Source organism: Phragmites australis, chromosome 11, assembly GCF_958298935.1.
Source record: "Phragmites australis chromosome 11, lpPhrAust1.1, whole genome shotgun sequence".
NCBI lineage: Eukaryota > Viridiplantae > Streptophyta > Magnoliopsida > Poales > Poaceae > Phragmites > Phragmites australis.
Window position 1 is genome coordinate 33,289,139 of NC_084931.1, and position 21,469 is coordinate 33,310,607.

At 41.7% G+C, this 21,469-nt stretch overlaps 2 protein-coding genes across 8 annotated transcripts; one reads left to right on the plus strand and one right to left on the minus strand.

The window, feature by feature from the left end:
- The first annotated feature begins 445 nt into the window (after positions 1-445).
- LOC133884925 (peroxisomal membrane protein PEX14-like) lies at positions 446-6,975 on the plus strand. 7 transcript variants are annotated; one of them, XM_062324533.1, is made up of 9 exons: positions 447-693; positions 850-1,173; positions 1,303-1,348; positions 1,568-1,599; positions 1,687-1,726; positions 1,814-1,881; positions 2,557-2,601; positions 2,698-2,766; positions 6,667-6,975. In XM_062324533.1, exons 2-9 carry the CDS (start codon positions 1,030-1,032, stop codon positions 6,874-6,876), a joined length of 654 nt encoding a protein of 217 aa, XP_062180517.1. In that variant the 5' UTR covers positions 447-693; positions 850-1,029; the 3' UTR covers positions 6,877-6,975. The 7 variants fall into 7 exon arrangements, with proteins under 7 accessions (XP_062180515.1, XP_062180517.1, XP_062180516.1 ...); XM_062324532.1 differs by having other exon boundaries at positions 896-1,173; XM_062324528.1 differs by having other exon boundaries at positions 453-693; positions 929-1,173; positions 1,690-1,726.
- LOC133884924 (uncharacterized) lies at positions 6,679-10,841 on the minus strand. The gene is made up of 2 exons (XM_062324526.1): positions 9,853-10,841; positions 6,679-9,522 (listed from the first exon to the last, which is right to left on the minus strand). Exon 1 carries the CDS (start codon positions 10,746-10,748, stop codon positions 9,876-9,878), a length of 873 nt encoding a protein of 290 aa, XP_062180510.1. The 5' UTR covers positions 10,749-10,841; the 3' UTR covers positions 6,679-9,522; positions 9,853-9,875.
- Between the last annotated feature and the right edge of the window lie 10,628 nt (positions 10,842-21,469).

Sequence of the window (21,469 nt, forward strand, 5' to 3'; positions counted from 1 at the left end):
CTTTACTTCGAGAGGATTCGTGAAGGAAAAGAAGAGATAATTCTAATATGAAGAGAATGGAGATAGAAATCACTGTGTGACATAAATCATGAAAAAAATTATTAAAACATTAAAGGGAACGAGAATCCATTCGTAAGGGAATGGGAATCACGAAGGGATTCGGTTGAAAATGGGTTAGAAGTAGGATGTACGACTAAGGAAGGAATAGATGGCCTTAACGGTATTACGGCGTAAGTCAAGGGTCTAGCCGGGAAACATCGTAACGGACTCGGCCGTCTCGATCTGTGCCGCTAACGTTCTATCGGACGGGTAAGGAGCAGCGAGATTTGGGTCGCGATTAAATAATCACGATCCATTTCCGGGTGGGCCCAGCGGAAGTCCAACGTGCTCCGAGGGTCTCACCCCAAACCTAAGCCCACCGCAATAGAAAAGCCCGTCTCGTTTAAACCTGGAGGACTCGGGCTGCTTGGGGCCCATCGGGCTGGCCGCTTTGCGGGAGGAGCGTGGAGCCCGCATGTCAGCCCGACACGCCTTCCTCCTCCTCCGGCTCCTGCTCGATCTTATCCCTCCGACTGACGCGCCGCTTGCTGCCCGGGAGCTGGGGGTGGTCGCCGACGACAGCAATGGAGGATTTGTCCGAGTCTACGGACGGCGAGCTAGCCGATGGAGTGCAGGAACCGCTGCAGGAGACAGGTTCGATTCGGAAAGGACTCCTTCCTTCTTTAGTTTGGTTGCTACTCCGCTTGCTATTGATGTTACTGTAGAACGATTCCCCTCCTTCAGATTCACGATCTGCCCCCCCCCCCTCCCCGCCGCCGGTCCCTTAGCTTCGGTAGTTTGTTGCTGTAGGTTAGATGCCAGTTGTATGTAAGGTAGATGGTAGGTTTGCATACAGGTCGAACTTGGTGTTGAGCTGCACTGCATATAGGCCAAGGAAGCTCTGAAGGTATCCATAGTACTACTACTTTGCAAGACACAAAGGAGCAGGAAGCAAAAGAAGGAAAGGCGGCTCTTGGATCCGCTGAACCGATGAGGGAGGAACTGGTTCAGAGTGCTGTTGGATTTCTGAAACACCCGAAAGTAGTAGCCTCTTCTGATGTCCAGAGACGATCTTTCCTTGAAAACAAAGGACTCACTGTGGATGAAATAGATGAAGCATTTCGACGTTTGCAAGTAAGATTTGTATTCTCACTTTTTACTTGACTCTGAATTTCTTTCTCCCTTGGCATACTACCACAGAGTAGTTCCCTGGTTGTTCTGACTTTTTTATTCCTTTAACTCTCTTTTTTGGGGGGATTCAAGAGGCCATCTTCTGATTCTGTGAGCTCAAATGCATGCACATCTCAAGGTATGCAACAAGAATCCGTTTTCTAATTATTTTGAGATTCTCTTCAAGCTTAATTCCAGTTTGATATCGTCGTGGATCCTATCATGATGTTTGATTGTTTCTGTTTGTTTTTTCTCTGTAGGTAATGGTCATTCCAGATGAACTTCCCCTTTCAGCTCTAAATGGCTTGATCATGACACATTTAACTTCATTTCCTTATCTTTTGCCTGCATTTATCAGGGGTATTTGATCACTCGTGCGGGATTACTCAGGTCAGTACAATGCACAAATAAGTCTTGGTCAGGCATTACTGGTATTTATGCTGCTAATTTTAAACTACCGCCTTCTCTTTACTACAGCAGGAAACTACATTTGGCACAAAGTGCACGGATGGCTCAGGTTTGCGAATGCTGCCCTTCTTCTAAAATAAGTCTTGACGATCTTCCTTGATTCGTTTTTTTCTAACATTCCTACTTTCTTTCGTAGAGAAGCCTGAACCTGAAACTGAACCTGTGGCCCCTGTGGTGCCCCGTCACCCAAAATCATATATGGAGGTTAGCTACCTCCGTAATATGAGCATAAAATGGCTGCAAATTAATCCTTGCTCCGTTGTAGACTACTGCATACATGATATCTAAAGATGTCTGTGATGTGTTCCTTTCATGAATAGCTTCGATGCTTAGGTTCAGAAAACAAAATTGTTCCTAACTGCTCAGTATTGTACAATCCATGATTTGACTAGTCCTTCTGTTTAGCATAATATTGGTCATTTGAGATTACCTTACCTGAAATTGGACTTAGATGTTAGAAATGGATCTAACAAAATGAACAATCTTGTGTTCGGTTTAATTGTTAGATCTCGAAGAAGCGAAAATAGCCGGTTGCAGCTTCAAGGTTTTTTGAACATGCATCAGTCAGGGGAGTTCTTTCATCTAATGTTGTACTGTACATTAGGACATGGGATGGTGGGAATTTTATTCAGTACGTGTTGTGCATTCGAACATGCTTGTTTGGGTTAGCTTTTGCATGATGGGGGTTAACGATATCCACTTCATCTTATTATGTACTTCCCCTGTTAAGCTTGTAGGACAAAAACAACTTAATTCAGTGAAAATTTTGGTATTTGTGAATTTTTTGCTCCAAATACGAGGGATATATTAAGCTAATTAGAGTTTTTATATTGAACCAGAATTTGGCTTTAAAATATTGTACTGTATTTGACTTGGCAGATCATGGAAATGATAGAAAGGGGAGAGCAGCCAGATGATATCCAGGTATGTCCAAATTTCTAGTTGCCTTCAATTATTGCTCGAACAAGAGAACTCTGTTGTTTGCTTTTCATAACCGTACTTTTTTCTCTCGTGATATAGGATATTAATGATGACCCTCCAAACCCTAATCAACCAATCTCAGAAGCCCGTATGGCACCCAAGCCCAAGGTTTGCACTCGAAATGTGACCGGCTAACGAAATCTTTGGAAACATAGATTTTATAGAAACGAGATTGGTGACTAGAGTGGATGAATAGTCGCTTTAACAAATTTCTTGCGAAATCGATGGTTTTCTTCTAGTTGGATCATCCAACACACCTCAAAATTTAAGCGGAAGTAAAAATAAAGAGAAGTTTGAACAAGAGAAAATTGAGACAATACGACTTCACGGATGATATATGAACCTTATTTTCTATTTAAAATTAATTTATATGTCTTTGCATTTTAAAGATCACAACTTACAAAGAAATAAAAATAGATGAACACCGAGCAACGAAACTTTCCAAGTTGATTGTCTAGAGGTAAGAGAATTCAAGACTCTATCATATAAGCGTGTGTGTATAAATTTTATGCCTCTAGCAACAAGAAGAATTATTTTATAAGGTGCTAAAATTTTAGTCCAAAAATCAAACCGAAAATCAAATCCGGAAACCGAAAAACTTCTAAACTTGCAAGAGAACCAATAGAGGGAAGCTGAAGGAGGTGAGCATAATAAACAATAAACAACTCTCACACTACTCATCATCAGACTTAGACCTAAGCATACAAGCTCAAAAGAAACAGACTTATACTTAGGTCTAAACTCCTTCAAATCACACATAGCTTTTTTAAGTAATTTATCCTGGCTAATGAGAGTATCATTCAAGGTATCTATTTGGATAGAAAGCTAGTCGTAGAAAGGTAATATATCGGAGGGATCAAACTCAGGGTCACTGCTGTTGTTGTCATCCGCCATGAAGCAGAGATTGGCGAGGTCCTTATTCTTCTTTTTCTTGTCCTTCATTGGCAGCTTCTCCTCCTCCGAGCTCTCCTCCTCACTAGAAGAGGTGTCGATATTGTTGAAAGCAGCCATGAACGTCCTAGAAACCACCTTCTTGGTCATCTTTTTGCAGTTCTTCTTAAAGAAATGTTTCTTGTTCCTCATCTTATGCTTGTTGTGGTCGTGGTCGCGGTCTTCCCTCTTCTTGAGCCGAGGGCAGTCCACCTTGAAGTAGGTCGTATCATCACACTCAAAGCAGGCACGAGAACTATCTTTCCTACGATCTCGACAATTGTTGTAGAAACGGGTGAACTTCATAATAAGAGCAAAGTTCTCATCATCCAAAGTGTCTATCTGCTCCTCTTTGATAGAACCAAAGAAGACAAATCAAAATCACTCGATGAAGTGTTAGCACAAGAGAAGCTAGCTCCAACCTGATTGCCACTATTCGATCCGGAAACAAACGTCATGTTCTGAGACAGGAGGTTTTTAAGATATATCCGAGTCTCATTGGCTATCTCGGTGGACTTGAGCTTGCTGAAGATTTCATCATATGTCAATATGTCATAACTTGATGTTATGATCGGCACTACATATAGAAGGAGGAAGGCAACCAAGGAAGGCAATCAAGGTGGCAGCTGAGTTTCCATTAGTAGAGTTATATAAATTAGGTAATTTAAAGTAGGCTTGCTCGGTTAACAATAAAAGATAGAGTCCAATCCGGTTTAGATATTGAGTTGTAATCGGATGAGAAGAGATTTGGCTGCAGCTCTATAAATAAAGAGCAGCACGCATGTATCCAAAGGCAAGCAATAAACAGTTCTATTATCTCATCTCCAATTCTCTGTGCTCTCATCTCCATTGCTGTTATCATCCCCATCCAGTTGACGCCCTAGGCGTTTCCTCCATCAACATCACGGGTAGAAAACCGGCCAAAGATAGGCCGGCTACCTCCCACTCCTATCCGATCAGGTCGCTGCCGCAAGGCCGTGACACTTGATGACTCTTTAATGCTTGAGATTTTTACTTTACATATGCTACGGTCAAGAGCATAGAGAAGTTTGATCGCTCTCTCATGGTCAGAATAGGGCAAAACACCAGTAGATCGAAGATTGCTAACGATTCCATCAAAACGAGGAAACATCGGATCCAAAGACTCTCTGGGGTCTTACACAAACATATTTTTGGTTGTATGTGTTTTGACGTCTAGCTTTAATCTAATTACCTTCATGAAAGATATTCATAGTAGACTAGGTCTATCGGGCAGTACGGGGGTGTTAGACTCTGTCAAACTTATTTTGACTCAAACTTGTGAACAAAATATTTCTGGTCTCATTGTTAGTCTCATATTATTCGATTTGAATCTGAGTCATGCGAGCAACATGAATCACATATTTGGAATCAATTATTTTTCAAATTGTACTTCTTTGGCTTAGAAGATTAGCCTACATACACACTTTCCAGTAAAAAAATCTCGATCATCAAACAGAAGAATCTTCCCACTTCTCTCTATTGTCGCCTACGAATCACAAAGTCGGTAAAGATCGATAAGTGATAAAATTAGCTCTGATATCAATTGTATGAACGAGATTGACGACTAGAGTGGGGTGAATATGCGTCTCAATAAATTTCTTACGAAATCGATTGTCTTCTCCTATATGTATCACCTAACGCACCTCAAACTCAAACGGAAGCAAAAATAGAGATAGGTTTTAACAAGAGAAAATTGAGGCAACATGACTCCATAGATGGTATATAAAATATAGGTTTTATTTAAGATCAATTCATGTATCTTAACACCCGAAAGATCACAACTTGCAAAGATCCAAGAAAAGATAAATATCGAGCAACAAAACTCTCCAAGTTGATTGTCTAAAGGAAAGAGAATTTAACCTATCATATAAGCTGTATGTGAATTTTATGTCTATAGCAACAAGAAGAATAACCTCACAAGGTGCTGAAATTTCAGCCCAAAATCAAAACGAAAATCAAATCTAGAAACCGAAAACTTGCAAACTTGCAAAGAAACCAATAGAGAAAAACTAGAAGGAGGTAAGCACAATAATATGAAAAAAAAAACTTTATTGCAACAGAGATCATCCCTATTTTAGCTCGATTACAAAGATTTTTTCTCATAAAGCTCTCACTTAATACATAGATTAAGTATTTATCTCCTCTAAAATCCTAGCACAAGGCTCTCATACGGATGGCACAAGAGATTCAAAATGGTTCTTTCATTTTCTTTCGTAGCCTTATATCTCTATTTATAAGACTAGGAAACTTGACACGTAAGTTTTCTAGATTTTTGGTTCATTTTCTTCTTGATTCATCGGACGGTCGCGGCGTCTTCACGACTTAGCTTCGCCTCAACGTAAGCTTTACGATGGTGTCACGTACTTCTCTAGTTCTTCCACAGTTTTGATGCCAAACCATGAAACCCTAGCACATTTTTCAAAACGTGATTCCCTACTTACTTATACCTTAAGCAAGCCTTCTGATATCGACGCATGTACTCCGTTTTGCAATCATGACCACCGGCAAGTTTCTCCCGCTCTCGATTCATTGGGCCGTCTTATCACTTGTTAACACGTCGTCTTCATCCGCCTTTCATACTTCGCTTTACCTTCACATGTTTAGCTAGGATCACCATTGACTCCATCTAGGCTATTTGATCGTTCAGCACTAAGTACTCCGTTTGGTCCCGATCATCCTGCTGTCAATCGCTAAGTTGTATCTATCACCTGCATACCATAAGATGAGCAAATATATACCTTCAACTTCAATTCCAGTTAGTCTATAATTAATATGCTTAAATAAAATCTCAAATCAATTCAATCACATTAAAGCTCATGCAAAACCGAAGATATCAAACCAAATAAATATCAATATCAATCACTCATCACAAATAAATTAAGTCACATTTCAACTTTATTTCTGAGATTTGCTCCTTTGCATAGTCATGATTCATTATTGCTGGTAAAGTAGCATACTTATGCAGGAGCTGCAAGCAGCATAATTAGAGTATTTTAATTATATCAGTTAGACATGTTTAACAGCGGTTGGCTCACATCTAGTTTCCTGCTAAAACAGCCATGGGAAAAGCATGATCAAGAAAGTTCCACCTGGGATCTGAAATCTCTATCAAGTGACTCCAGCGATTCGAGATCAGAAGTTGGGAAAGATAGCACTAGCCAGGCTACGGAGTCGGCCAGCGGCTCCAAGCATGGGGACTCACTGCTCCAGGCGGAAGTAGTCGCGGGTTCTGAATCTCCCACAGATGATGCTGCCTCTTCGAAGTAGTAACCGCAAAAACACACGGTGATGTAATCAAACATGATGAAAAGAAAATAATTTGTCTCGGCCTATAGCTGGCTAAAGATTCTCCAGATCCCATTATCACATCACTGTTCTTATTTCTGAGGCCGACGGGTTTCTTGTGAATTTCTTGTGAAAACCTTAGGCCGATGGGTTTCTTGTGACACAAGTTCAGTCCATGCTTGAACCAGCATCTCACATCTTTGCTTGGTCGCGACGTCTTGGCAGTTTGGCATCCCATCTACGGTGTGAACCCAGCTGGGTGTGAAGTCTCCCCGCACGTGTGCAAATGCACCAGCTTATATGCTTCGTCCGTGTCGCTAGCAGCGCGCAGCAGCTGAAGAAAACGCATTTGTGTTTCGGCAGGCATGTGGTGATCCGTGATCATGAGGGCTCAAGTCTGAAGGGTATGTAGCTTTGGTCCCTTTCACCTTTTCCTCTGTTTCTAATGCCAACCACCTCGAGCAATAACTAACCTTATTTTTTAAGAAACCCCAGTACACACAGACGAACGCATCACACTACAGCACGCACTCACACACATCATCCAACGCACCAACACTACTGCGTGCACTCACACACATCGATCGAAGATGTGAATCTTAGTCATCGATAAAGTCACTGCAGACAACTTGCTATTGATACGTATGCTTCCTACCAAGAAAATTCCGTCTCATTTAGACATGTAAGAAACAAACCTAAAATTTACTCCATGATGAATAGAGGATACAACTATCTCCATTGACCCCACAAGTCAAGCATTAGCCTTGATTCTCGAGCAATAACCAACCTAACTCTACACCATACAAGAGACAAATTGAACCGGAGCTGCAGACCTAACCAGTCCAAAATACGATCTCTCTTTCTTGCCCGGCTTTGATTAACGACATGTCTGGAGCTTTTTTGGTTGGCATTGACTTGACTAGTTGTACTACTACTCTACTCAGAGTTTCAGACTTCAGAGTTGCGTTTGACTCGCATCATGCTTCCGTCGAGAGTAGATGCATTGCGATGCAGCAATATTCTTTAGAGAGTAGATGCATTTGCAGCAATTATTCAGTGGATCATGCACCGCAAATTACGACGGCTGTCTGGTTTGGTGCAATAGTTACAGGCCAACCGACATTATGGAAGTCCAGATGAGAGGACTGGAGAGGGCCAGAACTTCAACATACACGCCAATATAGTAGAGCGTCAAACCGGTAGCCTAACATTAGGTGTTAGGCAGCTTGAATCGATATGACTTGACACCAAGAGAAATCTCAAGTCCTAATATACATATATATCTCTGGATGGCAACACTATGCATGCTATGCTATGTATCCATGGAATTACAAGGATGGACTTGTATACTTTTTTCCGCATTATCTCATCCTATATGAAGCTGTGGCTCTTAGGGGAGGGAGGTTGGCCGGTGTAGGAGACAAGTGTGGGGCGGAGCGGCAAGGTGTCACCGACCTTAAGAGGTAGAGGATCTCTGGTGGGCTAGTGTTGGGCTGTGGGAGTGTGAAAACAAGTTGTTAGCTAGTGAGAGGTTGCAATCTTGGATCCGGTGGCAGGGTCATCGCTGGGGATAGCCGAGAGGCGGGGAAGCGAGCCGGCATCCGTTGAAAAAAGGCTGCGGGCGTAGCGAGATCCAACAGAGGTCGTTAATTGGAGGTTAAAGATAGGTTATGAGTCGTCAGAAAAAAATAAAAAAGCATGATCCTGTTAAATGGCAACACCCTTTAATAGGAGTATAAGATCGAGCGTGACGCCATTTCATTATTTGAAGTTTCCATTGCTTTCGTTTCTGAAAAGAATACCACACGGAACATGCTGGGAGAAGCGACGCAAATCGCGAAACTAAACGGAAATGGATGAAGAGTCAAGTCCGGTTACCGGTCGATTGGGCGTGTTCCAGAAGCAAAATGCCTCACCTGTTTTACTGCTTCCAGCTAGTGTTGGCTTGCTCGAGATTAAGACCTGAAAGCAACTTACAGTGAAACCTCTCTATGGAGAACATAGTATGATCACGGGATCTATCAGGCTGATCAGGAGTTGTGGGCTGACCTGCAAATTTTTCTAGAACACTACTTGAACACGTGAAAAAAACTAGAAATCATCGGCACCATAATTGCAGACAAGATTGGGACGAAAGCTACGTAACGAAACACCAAATTTCAAATTAAGCAGCTTAAAACGAACAGCACGTCCGCTACCACTTCGTCAATCATCATGATGGTTAGCTAATTTTCCAGCGCCGGTGCTCCGTTAGGAGAGATCACATCAATTTTGTAGCACAGATGCATAAATCATGCTCCCAATTATGAAGATATGAACCGCGTAAATCTCGGCTAGTAGTAATCTCATAGCAACAAGCACAGCGTATAGCGTAAATCGGCTACTCACTATCACGAGCTCTCTTCTCTTTTGTATTTTTCCCTCGAATTTTTGCCTGTCGACGAAGTTAATTAACGTGCGTGCATAAACCATTACCGATAAGAACATCATATAAAGCTCAAGTTAAAGATAGCACCGTCAACTCAAGTAGCGAGCGCCGCCCCAGGGTGCGCCCAAGCCTGACCATCTGGCGTCGCCGGCGCCGTGAGAGCGCGGTGGCGGCGAACCCACGGCATTCGGTCGCATGCGCTGGAGAAACACACCGCGGTTGCGAGATTTCAATTTCGTTTTACAAGTTTTTTTCATCAGCGAAAAAACCAAATTTCACGAAATTTTATAAAAATTTTGGTTATTTTTCATCTATTATCTAAGTCCAATATATCATTGAAAGAAAATTCCGGAACTAAATATTTTGTTCCGAAATCTATCATAAATTTCAACGAAATTTTTATACATTTGCCACATCGCTTAATCAATTACTCTCGCCCTATCATTAACCTACTAACGAGCGCCAATCACACAGAGTTTGATATCAAACCCAAGCTGCAAATTCAAGCTTTAAAATTGAAATTAGGATACCTAATTAATACTTGTATTGGAAGTCAGAAGGGATGGTGGTGGCTCCGGCTGATGCCGTTCACGTTGGCGAATAAGCCCACGAGCTCCTCCCGGTACGGCAAGAACGTGCGCCGCGGCGTGCCGCCGCCGCCGCTGCCGCCCTTCGCGATGTATGCTATCCGGTGGACGGCGGTCACCGTGTCGGCCTCTGCGGCGGGGGTGGTGGAACCCTTCCTGCCGCCAGCAGGACTCGGCTTAGGCCTTGGCTTGTCCTTGTTGGGCGCCTTGTGCGGTGGCGTGGGGAGGAACAGGAACTTTTCCTTGCCGTCGCTGTGGCTGCGGCCGACGACGAGCTCGCTGATGCGGCGCCACCGCGCCATGGAACCCGTGGAGCTGCTCTTCCTGGGCGGCCTCGGGGAAGACGTCCCCGACGCGGAGGAGCCGGGCGTCCACAGGCAGTAGCTCTCCGGCGACGCGCCCTCCAGGCCGCCCCCGTCGTCGTCCGTCGCCGCGGACGACGACGAGGAGGCCGTGGACGTCGTCGAGCTGGTGGACGAGTTCCGCGAGCGGGACTCCTCCAGGAAGAGCCGTCCTAGTTGCCCCCTCACCCGCAACGCCGCCGCCGGAGCTGGCTGCGTCGGGCCGTCGACAGAGCTGTGAACACCGCCGCGGCGTCCGAACACCGGGTAGAACGTCCTGATGCGCCCGTCCGCGAAGAGCTCGTCGGCCAACGCGGCGGTGCCCGCGGGGGAGTCCCTGCTGATGGACGGGAACTCGAACTCGAACCCCTCCTCGTCGGACTCCACGTCCGCCGAGGAAAGCCCGGGAGCGTCGTCGGAGAAGGGCACTTGCGGCGGTGAGGGCGCCTCGGCGATGGCTTCTGGTTCGGCCTTTGGTTGGAGGATTCTCTCCTCCATGGTTGCGAGTTCTTTTCAGACGTTTTTGTCTGGCGCGGGGAGAATCGGGAGCGACGTATGAGGAGGCGCCGGGGGATAAGAAGAGGGCGCGGCCGGCGTTTATAAAGGTGGTGGGGGCGTTTGAATGGTCGTGTTGGCGCGGTGGCCGGTGGGGCAGGGCTTCCAGAAGGTCCAGGACTAGCCGTAGTAGTCTTTGCTTCTTTCTTCGGATTCATCCTAAGATTATTCGTGAGCCTCCGTGGGATCGCCCTAATTTCATCTCATGTGGCCGGTGTTGTGTCCTCTTTTTTTTTTCAAGAGAGTACCAGCCGGACATATACATGTGCATCACATTTACATCCACACATACGTTAGTGCGAGCGTATCGTAGCATATATTATTTTAAAAAATAGATTTATAATCTATCTAGAGCGGGCGCCGGTTTACCACCGAACGTACCACATGTGCATCTACTATTTTTCTTAATATTTAATTTTTAAAAAATACGAACACCCGTGCCAAGCCTAACACTCAAATCCAAACGTCCTATGTTACATATGTAGTATCAAATTTCTATATGTAAATTTCGTACTCATATATATAGATAGTAATATTTTATAACTCTTGTTTCTACTATAAAACATAAGTGGTTCTATTGTCACCTATTCTCACTATTTTTCTTGTATCTAATAAAAATCACTAAAATTCAAATAATTTATCTACTTTTAATATTAATTATCGTTCCTGAGGCTCCCCTTCTGGTTACCGGCTACAGATATAAGATTTGTTTTACTAATGAAAATAAATGAATAAATTATGACAAAAATTAATAGATAATCTTCTTCTTTTTCAGATCTCATCTGAAATCAAACTACGGTATCTCAACGTATTTATTTGACATACTCTATACAGAAATACAACATCGTATCTTTATACTTAAATTTGTACTTAATATTACCGCACTTAATATTTATATTTTTATTATAATACGGGGACCCTTAGCTAGTTAAACCGTAAACGCCACATCTGATGTTCGTGACTCAAAATTTCATACGGATCCCTAACTTTTCGGTTTCATCAGTCATGTATCGGTACAGCATTTCTCACGTCGCTTCTGAGTTGCGACTTGCAAGGACCAGGAAGTCACTAGCAGAGGAGCTAATGTGGCTGTGGTTTACGTCACCGGCCGTGGCCATTTCTTAGTTGCGTCTCCGCGTCCACACCGGTGCAATGATCGGCGACACCGAGCCTACGGTGGAGTGACCACCGTCGGTAATCAGTGGGCGCGAGACGCATTAATGAAGCGCTCGCATGATTCGCGTGCCCCCACTGGGAAGGGAGACTTGTGTGCGCATGATTCCCTTGGATTGGACTCCAAGTCTCCCTCCCTTTCAGTTGGAAACGAGCACAGGCTGCTGCTACTATAATTAGTCGATGCACAAGTGAGCTACTGTGCTGTGCAATGTTCTCCATCGGCTCAGAAATAGCAGACTTATTTTTTTCAATCTTTAAAATTAGATTTTGATTAAGATTTTTTCACAAAATATATTATTTATGGTTACGAAACATATATAATATGAAATCATTTTAAATTGTGAACTTAATTGTATAATTTTTTATACACTAAATATTTTTATACTTTAATTAAATGTCAGTTAAAGTATATAAAGTTTGATTTTTTCAAAAATAAATACCTCTATTATTTTTTAATAGAGTGAGTATTATTTATAGACGTGTGTATTCCTGCGGTCGCCAGCTATCTTCCCTGGATCGCCTGCCTGCCTTCATCAACAGCACAAAATCTGGTGGTCTCCAACGGCCAGGGGAGATCTTGTCGCGCACTCGATCCGCTCGCTGCTGTTGATGGGTTCCCACACCAACAGCGATCGCCTGGCTGTGGCAGTGGGCTGTTTTCTTTCTTTCTTCTAAAAGGAGAGTTGTCTTGTTAGCTATTAGTAGACTACTAGGGAATCATCTTTTAGTATTGCGGTGGAGATGTAAGTATACAATTTGATTTGTTATATTCAAATACTAGTGCTCGTGATTTACATGCTCGTATGTGTTTTTAGTAGTATTTTTTATAGATGTGTAATATCGAAGCATCCGCATGTGTCATACGCGGTGTGTATGTGTCACTAGGAATCGAAAAAATAATATAACATTAAGAGATAATAAAATTTCTTTTATTAAAAAATAGGACAAGAGGTGAGCTCAATTGAATTGAAGGCCAACGTTGCACACAGTACGCGCGCGTTTACACCGGACGACAGCGGCGCAGAGCTGAGAGCTCTCGGACGCAACACGATAGTACGCATTTCCCATAGCTGATCTGGGTTCTTCATTCTGCCCAATAATGTAGCGAACACTGTAGTGTTTTCTTCGTTGCTGATTAACTCCGTTCACACCACTGTTGATTGGTTGGTCAGATGTTAGCCGTGCATGGTGCGCCGCCGCGTGATGAAGACATGAAGTAGTTGTGTGTGGCAGGGTAATATAGAAAGTAAATTATATAGGATATTTTTATAAAAGATTTATGTAAGATTCTGATTTATTTACATATTTTTTAATATAACGATTAGACTGAAGAAGACAGGGAGAAGAGACACATATCAGCACATGAAATAATTTTTTTCGTAAAATTCAATTTTATAGAATTTACTTTCGAATAAAATGCCCGTGAAATTCAGCTTGGGTGCTTGGGCATATGGCCACACGGGCTCGACTCGATGCAGCCCTCTGGAGCCGCTGAGGGCCTGACTCTTGCGTATAAGTGGGCTGCATCACCAAAGCTGGGTTCAACAGAGTGGGTCGCTGGAGTTACTACATTGTAGGCTGCAGGATCTACACTGCATGAAGAGGCTTCTTTGGGCAGCAGGCCATGAGAGAAACAGACTGGGCCGTAATTTCCCCCCACCCCCCACCTTTTCCACGTCATGGTATCCCTGTGGACCAATCCGAAAACGTCATTCCCTAAAAAAGGGACTGACTATCTGAAATTTTTCTTTTTTGATTCTCACTGTATAGATCATGTTTTTGGCTGATTTTTATTAGAGCTAGATCATAGTATCTTCTGCACCATTATTTTTTTTTTCAAAAAATCTCATGACTATTTTGATATTATCTTGAATTTTAAGAGCAATGGACCGCCATGTTTTTTTATTTTTTAAATATATCATCCGTTGAAAGTGAGATCATAGTAGTCTATTTTTATAATTTTTTAAAATACATATCTAGTTTTGTAATTTTTATTTTTGAAATATAAAAATAAAAAAGCTCCTGATTATCTAATAGTTAGCTTTTTTTTTTATCACAGTCAATTTTTAGACCAATGATAATTTGATCAATCTTGTCCATTTTAGCCCAACCGGAAAATTTGACTGTTTTTTTTACAGCAGTCAGGTTTTTTTTTGACACAGGAGCAAACGAAAAATCAACCGCAGTTAGTTTCATTCCAGCTAGTATTTTTTTTGGGGGGGGGGGGGGGGGCAGATAACAATCTGTTGTCCTCTTTCTGAGCTCTCTCAGCACAAAGGAGTACTAATTCTTTACATTTCACGTACATAAACGATTTTTTTTCATGTATGCACTCCTATCAGCAGTCAGCTAATAACACAAGCAAACAAACAATGGAACAAAACTTAAATGATGATAATTTCAAACAAAAAACTACATCCTAATTACATGAAAATACTTGACTGCATCTAGTTGTTTCTTATGATTCTTCTGGTGCTGATCATTCAAAATCTGCATATTAAACATAAAGCTACAGTCAGCTTAAGTAATCTCTAGGAGAAAATAAACCTAGTAGTGTAACGTACCTACAGGAATAGAAGGCAAGAAAAACGTTTTGTCAGAGAAGATAAAACAACAATATTACCCTCCATCTCAGCATAAGAAGACGGAACGATTCTAAGCAAATAATGAATGATTTGAAAACCCAACAAACACAAAAGAAACTTGGAAATTTTATAGCAAACTTTGCAGACAAAACTTTGTAGCTTGAATTGTAAACGAATTACCTAAGTGGAAGGGTACTACTTCAAACATGATGATGTTTTTGCAAAAAGAAAAATGAAATCAGCATAACTTACATATCCACTTAACAAAGTTTATGTAGCATGGAAGACTGTAAATTTACCTTTGTATTCATCAGAGCCATCAGGGTTTCCAAAGAACAAAGTGAACGGCAAAACATAATTAAGGAATATTTCATTTTTGAATTCATCATACTTCGTTTGGCTGTGCAGATAAATTTAGAAAAGTCGAAGTTCAGTTTTATTCTTTCTGTAGGAATTAATGTATTTATGTTCTTGAAAATAAGTTGAACTAATTTACACGATTTTTGTTTGTATTAGCCGATGCATAAAAGATAAGCGTCTATTGCTAGACAATTGAAGGATATAGTTAATGCGCGGAGGCAGAATATGACTGAACCGGAAAAAGGGAAACTTCGCATAACAATTGAAGGTTAGCTAAGTGTGACTTATCATAAAAGTATAGTTAAGAATATTTTAATCATAAGTATAGCAAAGTTAGTCAAAAAATAAATATATGACGTGTGAACCAGACCAACAAAGTGTGGCTTGTTATAGTTGGAGTAGTCAATCAAATAACTATTTAAAAATCTATTACGTGACTAATCTTAAATATGACAAACTTAGATGTGAACCAAACAAGACCGTGACATTTGTTTCGCTTGCTTGGAGCAGGAGGACAACGTTAAAAGAACAACCTAGGACACCTTTCCGGTTTCCCACACTGATGGAATACTAACATTTATGCGTACTAGTCCTAGTACATTAAGTGATCCTCATTAATTGGGTCTAAAATCTTACTTAAAAAAGATAGCTCAACTTACATAATAATACTTTGTACTGTAAAATTATTAAATTTAGTTGTAAATAGCATACCAGTTAATAAGTTGTTTTATTTGAATAATGGAACTATATCATAACATCACTGACTCTGTTTTTAGAAGGTCAGAGGACTTCAGAACAAGCATCATATTAGGTACTCCAAAAGGTAGCTACAAAAAGAATAATGCAAAAAACTAATTTTCTTTTGGATATGTATTGTACAAGAAACAACTTCTAGGAATTAAAATCTATGAATTTACAAAAAATGTGCATAGCAAGCACCAAAAATAGGTTACGCCTAATTTTTTTCCAAAAAAACTGCACAAGTTGTTCATTGTAAAATATAGTACAAATGTACCATAACTAGCATCCAAATTAACTATTGTCTATGGTCACAAAAAGAAAAGTTCATTTGAAAAAACATGTTTAAGATGCAGCATTTGTCTCCCCATATGACTTGAAAACTCTTGTTGAAAAAAGGGACAACAAAATCATTCCATTAAGTTGGTTTAAACAAAAAATTGAAAAAAATGCATATAAAAGCTGTGAATATAATTCACTAGATCTTCTAATTTTGAGGTCAGACATGAAAAATATAGATATAAACGACAAGATTTACTAATGAGCACCTAGAGAGGCAAATGCTATTATATCAACAGAATTATCTTATTTATAAGACAATTTGCACAAATTATCAAATTGTTATTACGAGGACATGCATGAACCCACTAAGGAAAAAAAAAACAAATAGATGGAGGAATCAAGTCATCATTTAACTCAATCAAACAGGTCTAATAAACAAAATCCACAGAAACCTAACAGGTATATGCATCAAGTCATGCAAATCAAGTCATACATCACAAACTTATTTATGGTAACGCCCAGATTCACACCTATCAGAGCAGAGCACGACCAACTACATGTAACATAAATCCAAGAAAGGTAAACGTTAACAACCTGCCAATAAAACAGAGGACTATGACTAAAGAGACGTACAAAACAATGAAGGCAAGACATAATGAAGTAACACATTGAACACTTGAGAGTCCCTCAAGTCCTCTCTTCATAATTTTTAGTATGAAAAAGGAAGAAAAGAAGAAGAGAAGGAAGAAGAAAAGGAGAAAAAAGAGAAGAGGAAGGAGGAGAAAAAATAAGTTAAACCTCCTCCATATCTTGGTTCTAGATCCGCCACCCCTATCACGGCCATAGAAGTTACAGGGGGCTTTTCCAAACCACACATCTTTTCTATTTTTTTTCCCATAAAGCGGGCTCATACCCCAGTTCCATGGCTCGCTCGTTTTACAAGTTTAGCTCGTTCGGTTTGAACCATTACAGAAACCACGCTAGACAAGAAAACCACGGCAACTACCGAGACTTGACAGCGAACATCATAATCCAAAAACTCTAAAGTTTTTACGTAGCAGACAACTACCCTATTACATGACGATGAAGCGCCCTTTTTTTACAACTCCGCTCAAATACAGTCCCCTTTGGTCCCAAATTCGCACCAAAACCAATCAATCCTTAAGCGAAAGAAATCCGCATTCATTCAAACGCCAAATCCCTGAGCTCTGCTCTCGCAATCAATTTGAAGGGAAACATAATTTTCCCTTTGCTTGAGGCCTGCTACTCCTGCATCAATATATTATATTATTATTTAAATGTTAAAATAACTCGCTATATTTGCTCTTAATATCACGAAATGACCACTTTAATCAAGAAAAAATCTAGACCATTCATTATTATAAACATCTAACTATCTAGATTAAATAAAAAAATTCATATCAAATATGATTAATAAATAGCTAAATTCGAAATTAAAAATTATGAAAAAATAGCATTTCAATTCTACGTGATTTGTGAAGCAAAATATCTAAATAAAGAGTCCAGATAAAATAAAATAAATAATAATTGAATTTGGGGTTAGAATAGAAAAAAGAAGAGTCCATATCAAATACAGTCTTAGAAAATTATTAAATTATTATAAAATTAAATATCTAAATAAAGAGTTCACGTAAAATACAATTAATCAAATGTTATCATGATAAAAATATTACGAAGGGAAAAGTTCATAGTTTAAAGGGGAAAAACATCGTAGTTTATATGTTTGTGTTGGCTGTTTGCTTTGCTTTCTCCCTCTGGTCTCAGCGGAGGTCGCTAGTGATCGTCATTCAGATCATATCGCCGTGGACGCCTTCCAATTGCAAAACCCGCATAAACCTGTGCTTTTGCCCACAGGATTTTTTTCGCTTGCTGCATCTCTTCTACGAAGGTTTTCACGTTGCTTACGGGTTTAGCATCTTCCTGAAGACTGTCTGGCGAGCGGTGAAGAAAGCTTTAAGACCACGTCCCAAGCGATTTCTCGCGGTGGAAATTTCTGTCGTAAAGTGATTTTCGTTTACTTCAGCGTTTTAACGGTTTTCCTTCATGATTTCTATCACAAAAGAATTTTCAGATTATTTCTTTCAGGACGAGAATCTCTTTTCTTTCACTTCGTGATTCTTCTCGAAAAAAAGTTGTTAAAGATAAGAAAAAATAAAGAGAATATGAACTAAGAAAAGAATCGAAAAAGGAAAGAAATGGAGAGAATATGGTTGGAGATGGTTAAGAGGTGACGTAACATTGGCGCACTTTCGTCAGACAAATCCGTTCTCACTAATCTCACGGCTCGGCCCCTGATCCAGTCAGTAATCTAATCCACAAAGCCTTCCCGATAAACCGGGTCCCAGCAGTTCCCACAGAAAGTTCAGAATACCGGGCCACTAGCTCCGCTGCGGCCGCCGGCAGGAATGGATGGGACGTCGGAGACGAGTGATGAGCCAAACGCACGGCTGAAAAGGCAAACCGAGCTGTAGAATGGCCACGAGTCTTGATCCTCAGACACAGTGGTCAATTAATTCTTCATGCTTGCTCTGGCTCAATTTTCCTCCGTGCCGGCACAAGAAAGGTCAAGAACACGTTTGTTTTAGCTTTAGTCAGTCAGTTCATAGAATTCGTAAGAACTCATTCTTATTTAATTATAGATTATAGAATTTTATAGTACCACATAAATTCTAATCTATGAATCAGCTTTCAGATATGACGATTACTTTTGCTTTTGATTTTAGGCTACAATCTACTATTAGAATTAAAAGCATACCGGACCTCAGTACGCGGATTGTACATAGAAGTCGTACGCCTAGTCATTATCTGCAAACTGAAACTTGATCCAGGCCAATAGCTGCAGAGCTGGTACCTGGACTCTGCTTGTGCTTAATTTGGGTAAAAAAGAATTGTGCTCCACTGCTCGTGCAAGTTAAATGCTTTTACTACAAGTCAATTTTCCTAACCACTCCATCTCCTTTCACGCCGGATTTTGCCTGTCATGCCTCTTCAGTACACATCTTCCTTCCGGAAAGTTTTCCAATGCATTTCTCTCATGCATTTCACATGAGACTTTAGAAGCAGAGACGAATGAGGCAGCCCAAATTACCCGGTAGCCTACTAGCCTGCTCAATGCAAATTATCCATTACAGTATATTCATTTATTTACACAGTATCAGACCGACGCTGTTCTTGAGTCCCCAACTCCATAGCTTCCACCACGCCACCTCTCGAAGATGATCTAATCGCTATGATCTCTTCTAAGATTGCGTAACTCATAGTTTAGTTATGTCGCCGATCATCTGATCGGCTACAATTAAAGTTTTCCCATCTTCTTTAGATCAAGTTTACTCTTGATCGCAAGATCAAATTTTCCGATGTACATATCGGTTTGCATTGTCCTAGCGATTCGTCGATACTCCTCCGCTTTGGACTTCTCAGACTCATATTAGACCTCTTGGTGCCTTCTCTTCTCTGATGGCACGCTCGTCAACACATCTCTTCCTCTGTGGCTTTCCGAGCGCCTCATCTACACATTGCTATCTCGTTGGATCATCATTGTCACCCTATTATCCATGGGTATGAGCCTCGCACCACCAGAGGGAGAACAAAGTTGTCGTTGTGTGCCCTCCTAGGCTGCAGCACCTGCACTTATGGTTACACCATCAACATCAGCCACCGCCACTCCAGCCAGTGGCTCCACCCCATGTTGTGTGTCCTCGTCACCACACAAGCTATTGCTCAGAGTTAGTGAGTTCCTCCGACACCTCAAAGTCATCGCCACCACCGGTCAAGGTCCTTAGGCCGATCAACCTGACTTTGTGCATGAGTGTGTTTGTGTTGGTGCTTTAGACCTACACCCTCCTCCACGACTGTGACCTTAGTCACCTCTCTCTCGGCTACCTCGATATCAAAAAGGCTATCATCTACTTGAGTAAACTCATCGGCTTCTGATCCATTTTGAGCATATATGATGCTTACACTACGATTGCGGGAAGATGCCAAAATATATCCGATTATTACAGTTAAATAACATTTGTTGCGATTGAATGTATCATGTAACATCCCCGGTTTTACATATAGATTATAGCAAAATTCACTCCATTTTAAAATTATCTAATTATTTGAAAAAACTTAAAAGCAAGGAAATATATATTATTCTATGTATATGTTCAAATATATTATTTTGACTAAGTATTCCAAAGAGCACCAAACTAATTTCTAATTTAACCCTTGCAATAAATTGAATCATATGCATTTTAGTTTAATTATTTTTATGGTTCTTGAGTGAAGATTTGAGTTTGAATATCTCTCAAATTCAAATATATTCTTAGATTCAATTCAGCTAAAGTCCAAATGAAATCCAAATCTTTTGAATTCAAATCCTCTCCCAAAGTTAGAGCTTCAAAATCCAAATCCCTATTACAAATACTCTTATTTGAATTTATGCCAAAGCTAAATCCAAATCAAAACCCCAAATTCAAATATTATTTACCCCCAATCAAAAACCAAATCATTTTATTCTTCTTAGGCCGCCCTCTCTTTGTGTGACCTAGCCGGCTCGTCACCCTCTCCTCTGCTGCCCCCCTTGTGCACGGGCCGCCGCGACGCCGCTCAGTCCAGCTCCCGCGCTCGCCCGACCCAGTGCTCGCACGCATACTGTCGTAGCCCAACCACTCGCGCTCACCCTCACTATCGTGTGGGACTCACGAGCCGACGTCGTCTCCATCCTCCAAAGCATGTCGTCGTGCTATCCATCTGACACCGTCGTGGCCGGTGCATTCAATGCACTGGAGACTTCCTCGCCCGACCACTCTTATCTCTGCTCTCTCACGCGTAGCCCGAGGCCGCCCTGACACCGCCACTACTTGGGTGACTGCGTGCTTGGATGACCGGTGCAGTCCCGTCGTCATCACACGTTTTTTGGTAAGTACGCTACTGAGAAGCCAAACTGCTCCCTCTCACTATCGTCGCCTCTCTGTTCCTCCCCCTCTCGCCAAAAAAAGGGGAGCCCGACCCCCATTTTCCCCTTCTCCCAATCGCAGTCTGTCGCCACCACCATTTCTTTGCCACCGCTACCCTGCCATCACCACCTCCTCCCCACGAGCACCTGAGGAGAACCAGAAGCTTGTTGCCTTCCTTGTGCCGCTCTTCTTCGCCCAAAAGTTGGAAGGGAGCGTGCGCGAGCTAAAGACCGAGTAGCTGTAACCGCCAAGAGCTTCCCGCCCCAATCGTTGTTCTCCCTCTCGCCATCTCTAAGCTCGGTGAGCATCCCCATCCCCTCCTGCTCCCTCCTAGCTAGCGTGTCGAGGCCCAAGTGTCCCCTGATGAGCTGGCCTTCTCGCCGCCAGTGCTCGCCTTGCCCCCTGATGAGTTGGCCTTCATGTCGTGGTGCTGTCTAGCAAGCCGTAGCTGTAGGTTGTAAGGCCCCCTTGCACGCAAATAGCGCAGAACCACACCCAGCTTCTACTCCACTACCTTGACCAGCTTCGGTCGCCATCTAACGTCGCTCTGGTCGTCGTC

Bases quoted from the DNA above. Each gene is read 5' to 3' on its own strand.
- LOC133884925 (XM_062324527.1), top strand. From the start codon at position 624: ATGGAGGATTTGTCCGAGTCTACGGACGGCGAGCTAGCCGATGGAGTG. The intron at 1,349-1,567 runs GTATGCAACAAG...TGCATTTATCAG, and splicing joins AAATGCATGCACATCTCAAG to GGGTATTTGATCACTCGTGC. The intron at 2,767-6,666 runs GTTTGCACTCGA...CTGCTAAAACAG, and splicing joins GTATGGCACCCAAGCCCAAG to CCATGGGAAAAGCATGATCA.
- LOC133884924 (XM_062324526.1), bottom strand. From the start codon at position 10,748: ATGGAGGAGAGAATCCTCCAACCAAAGGCCGAACCAGAAGCCATCGCC.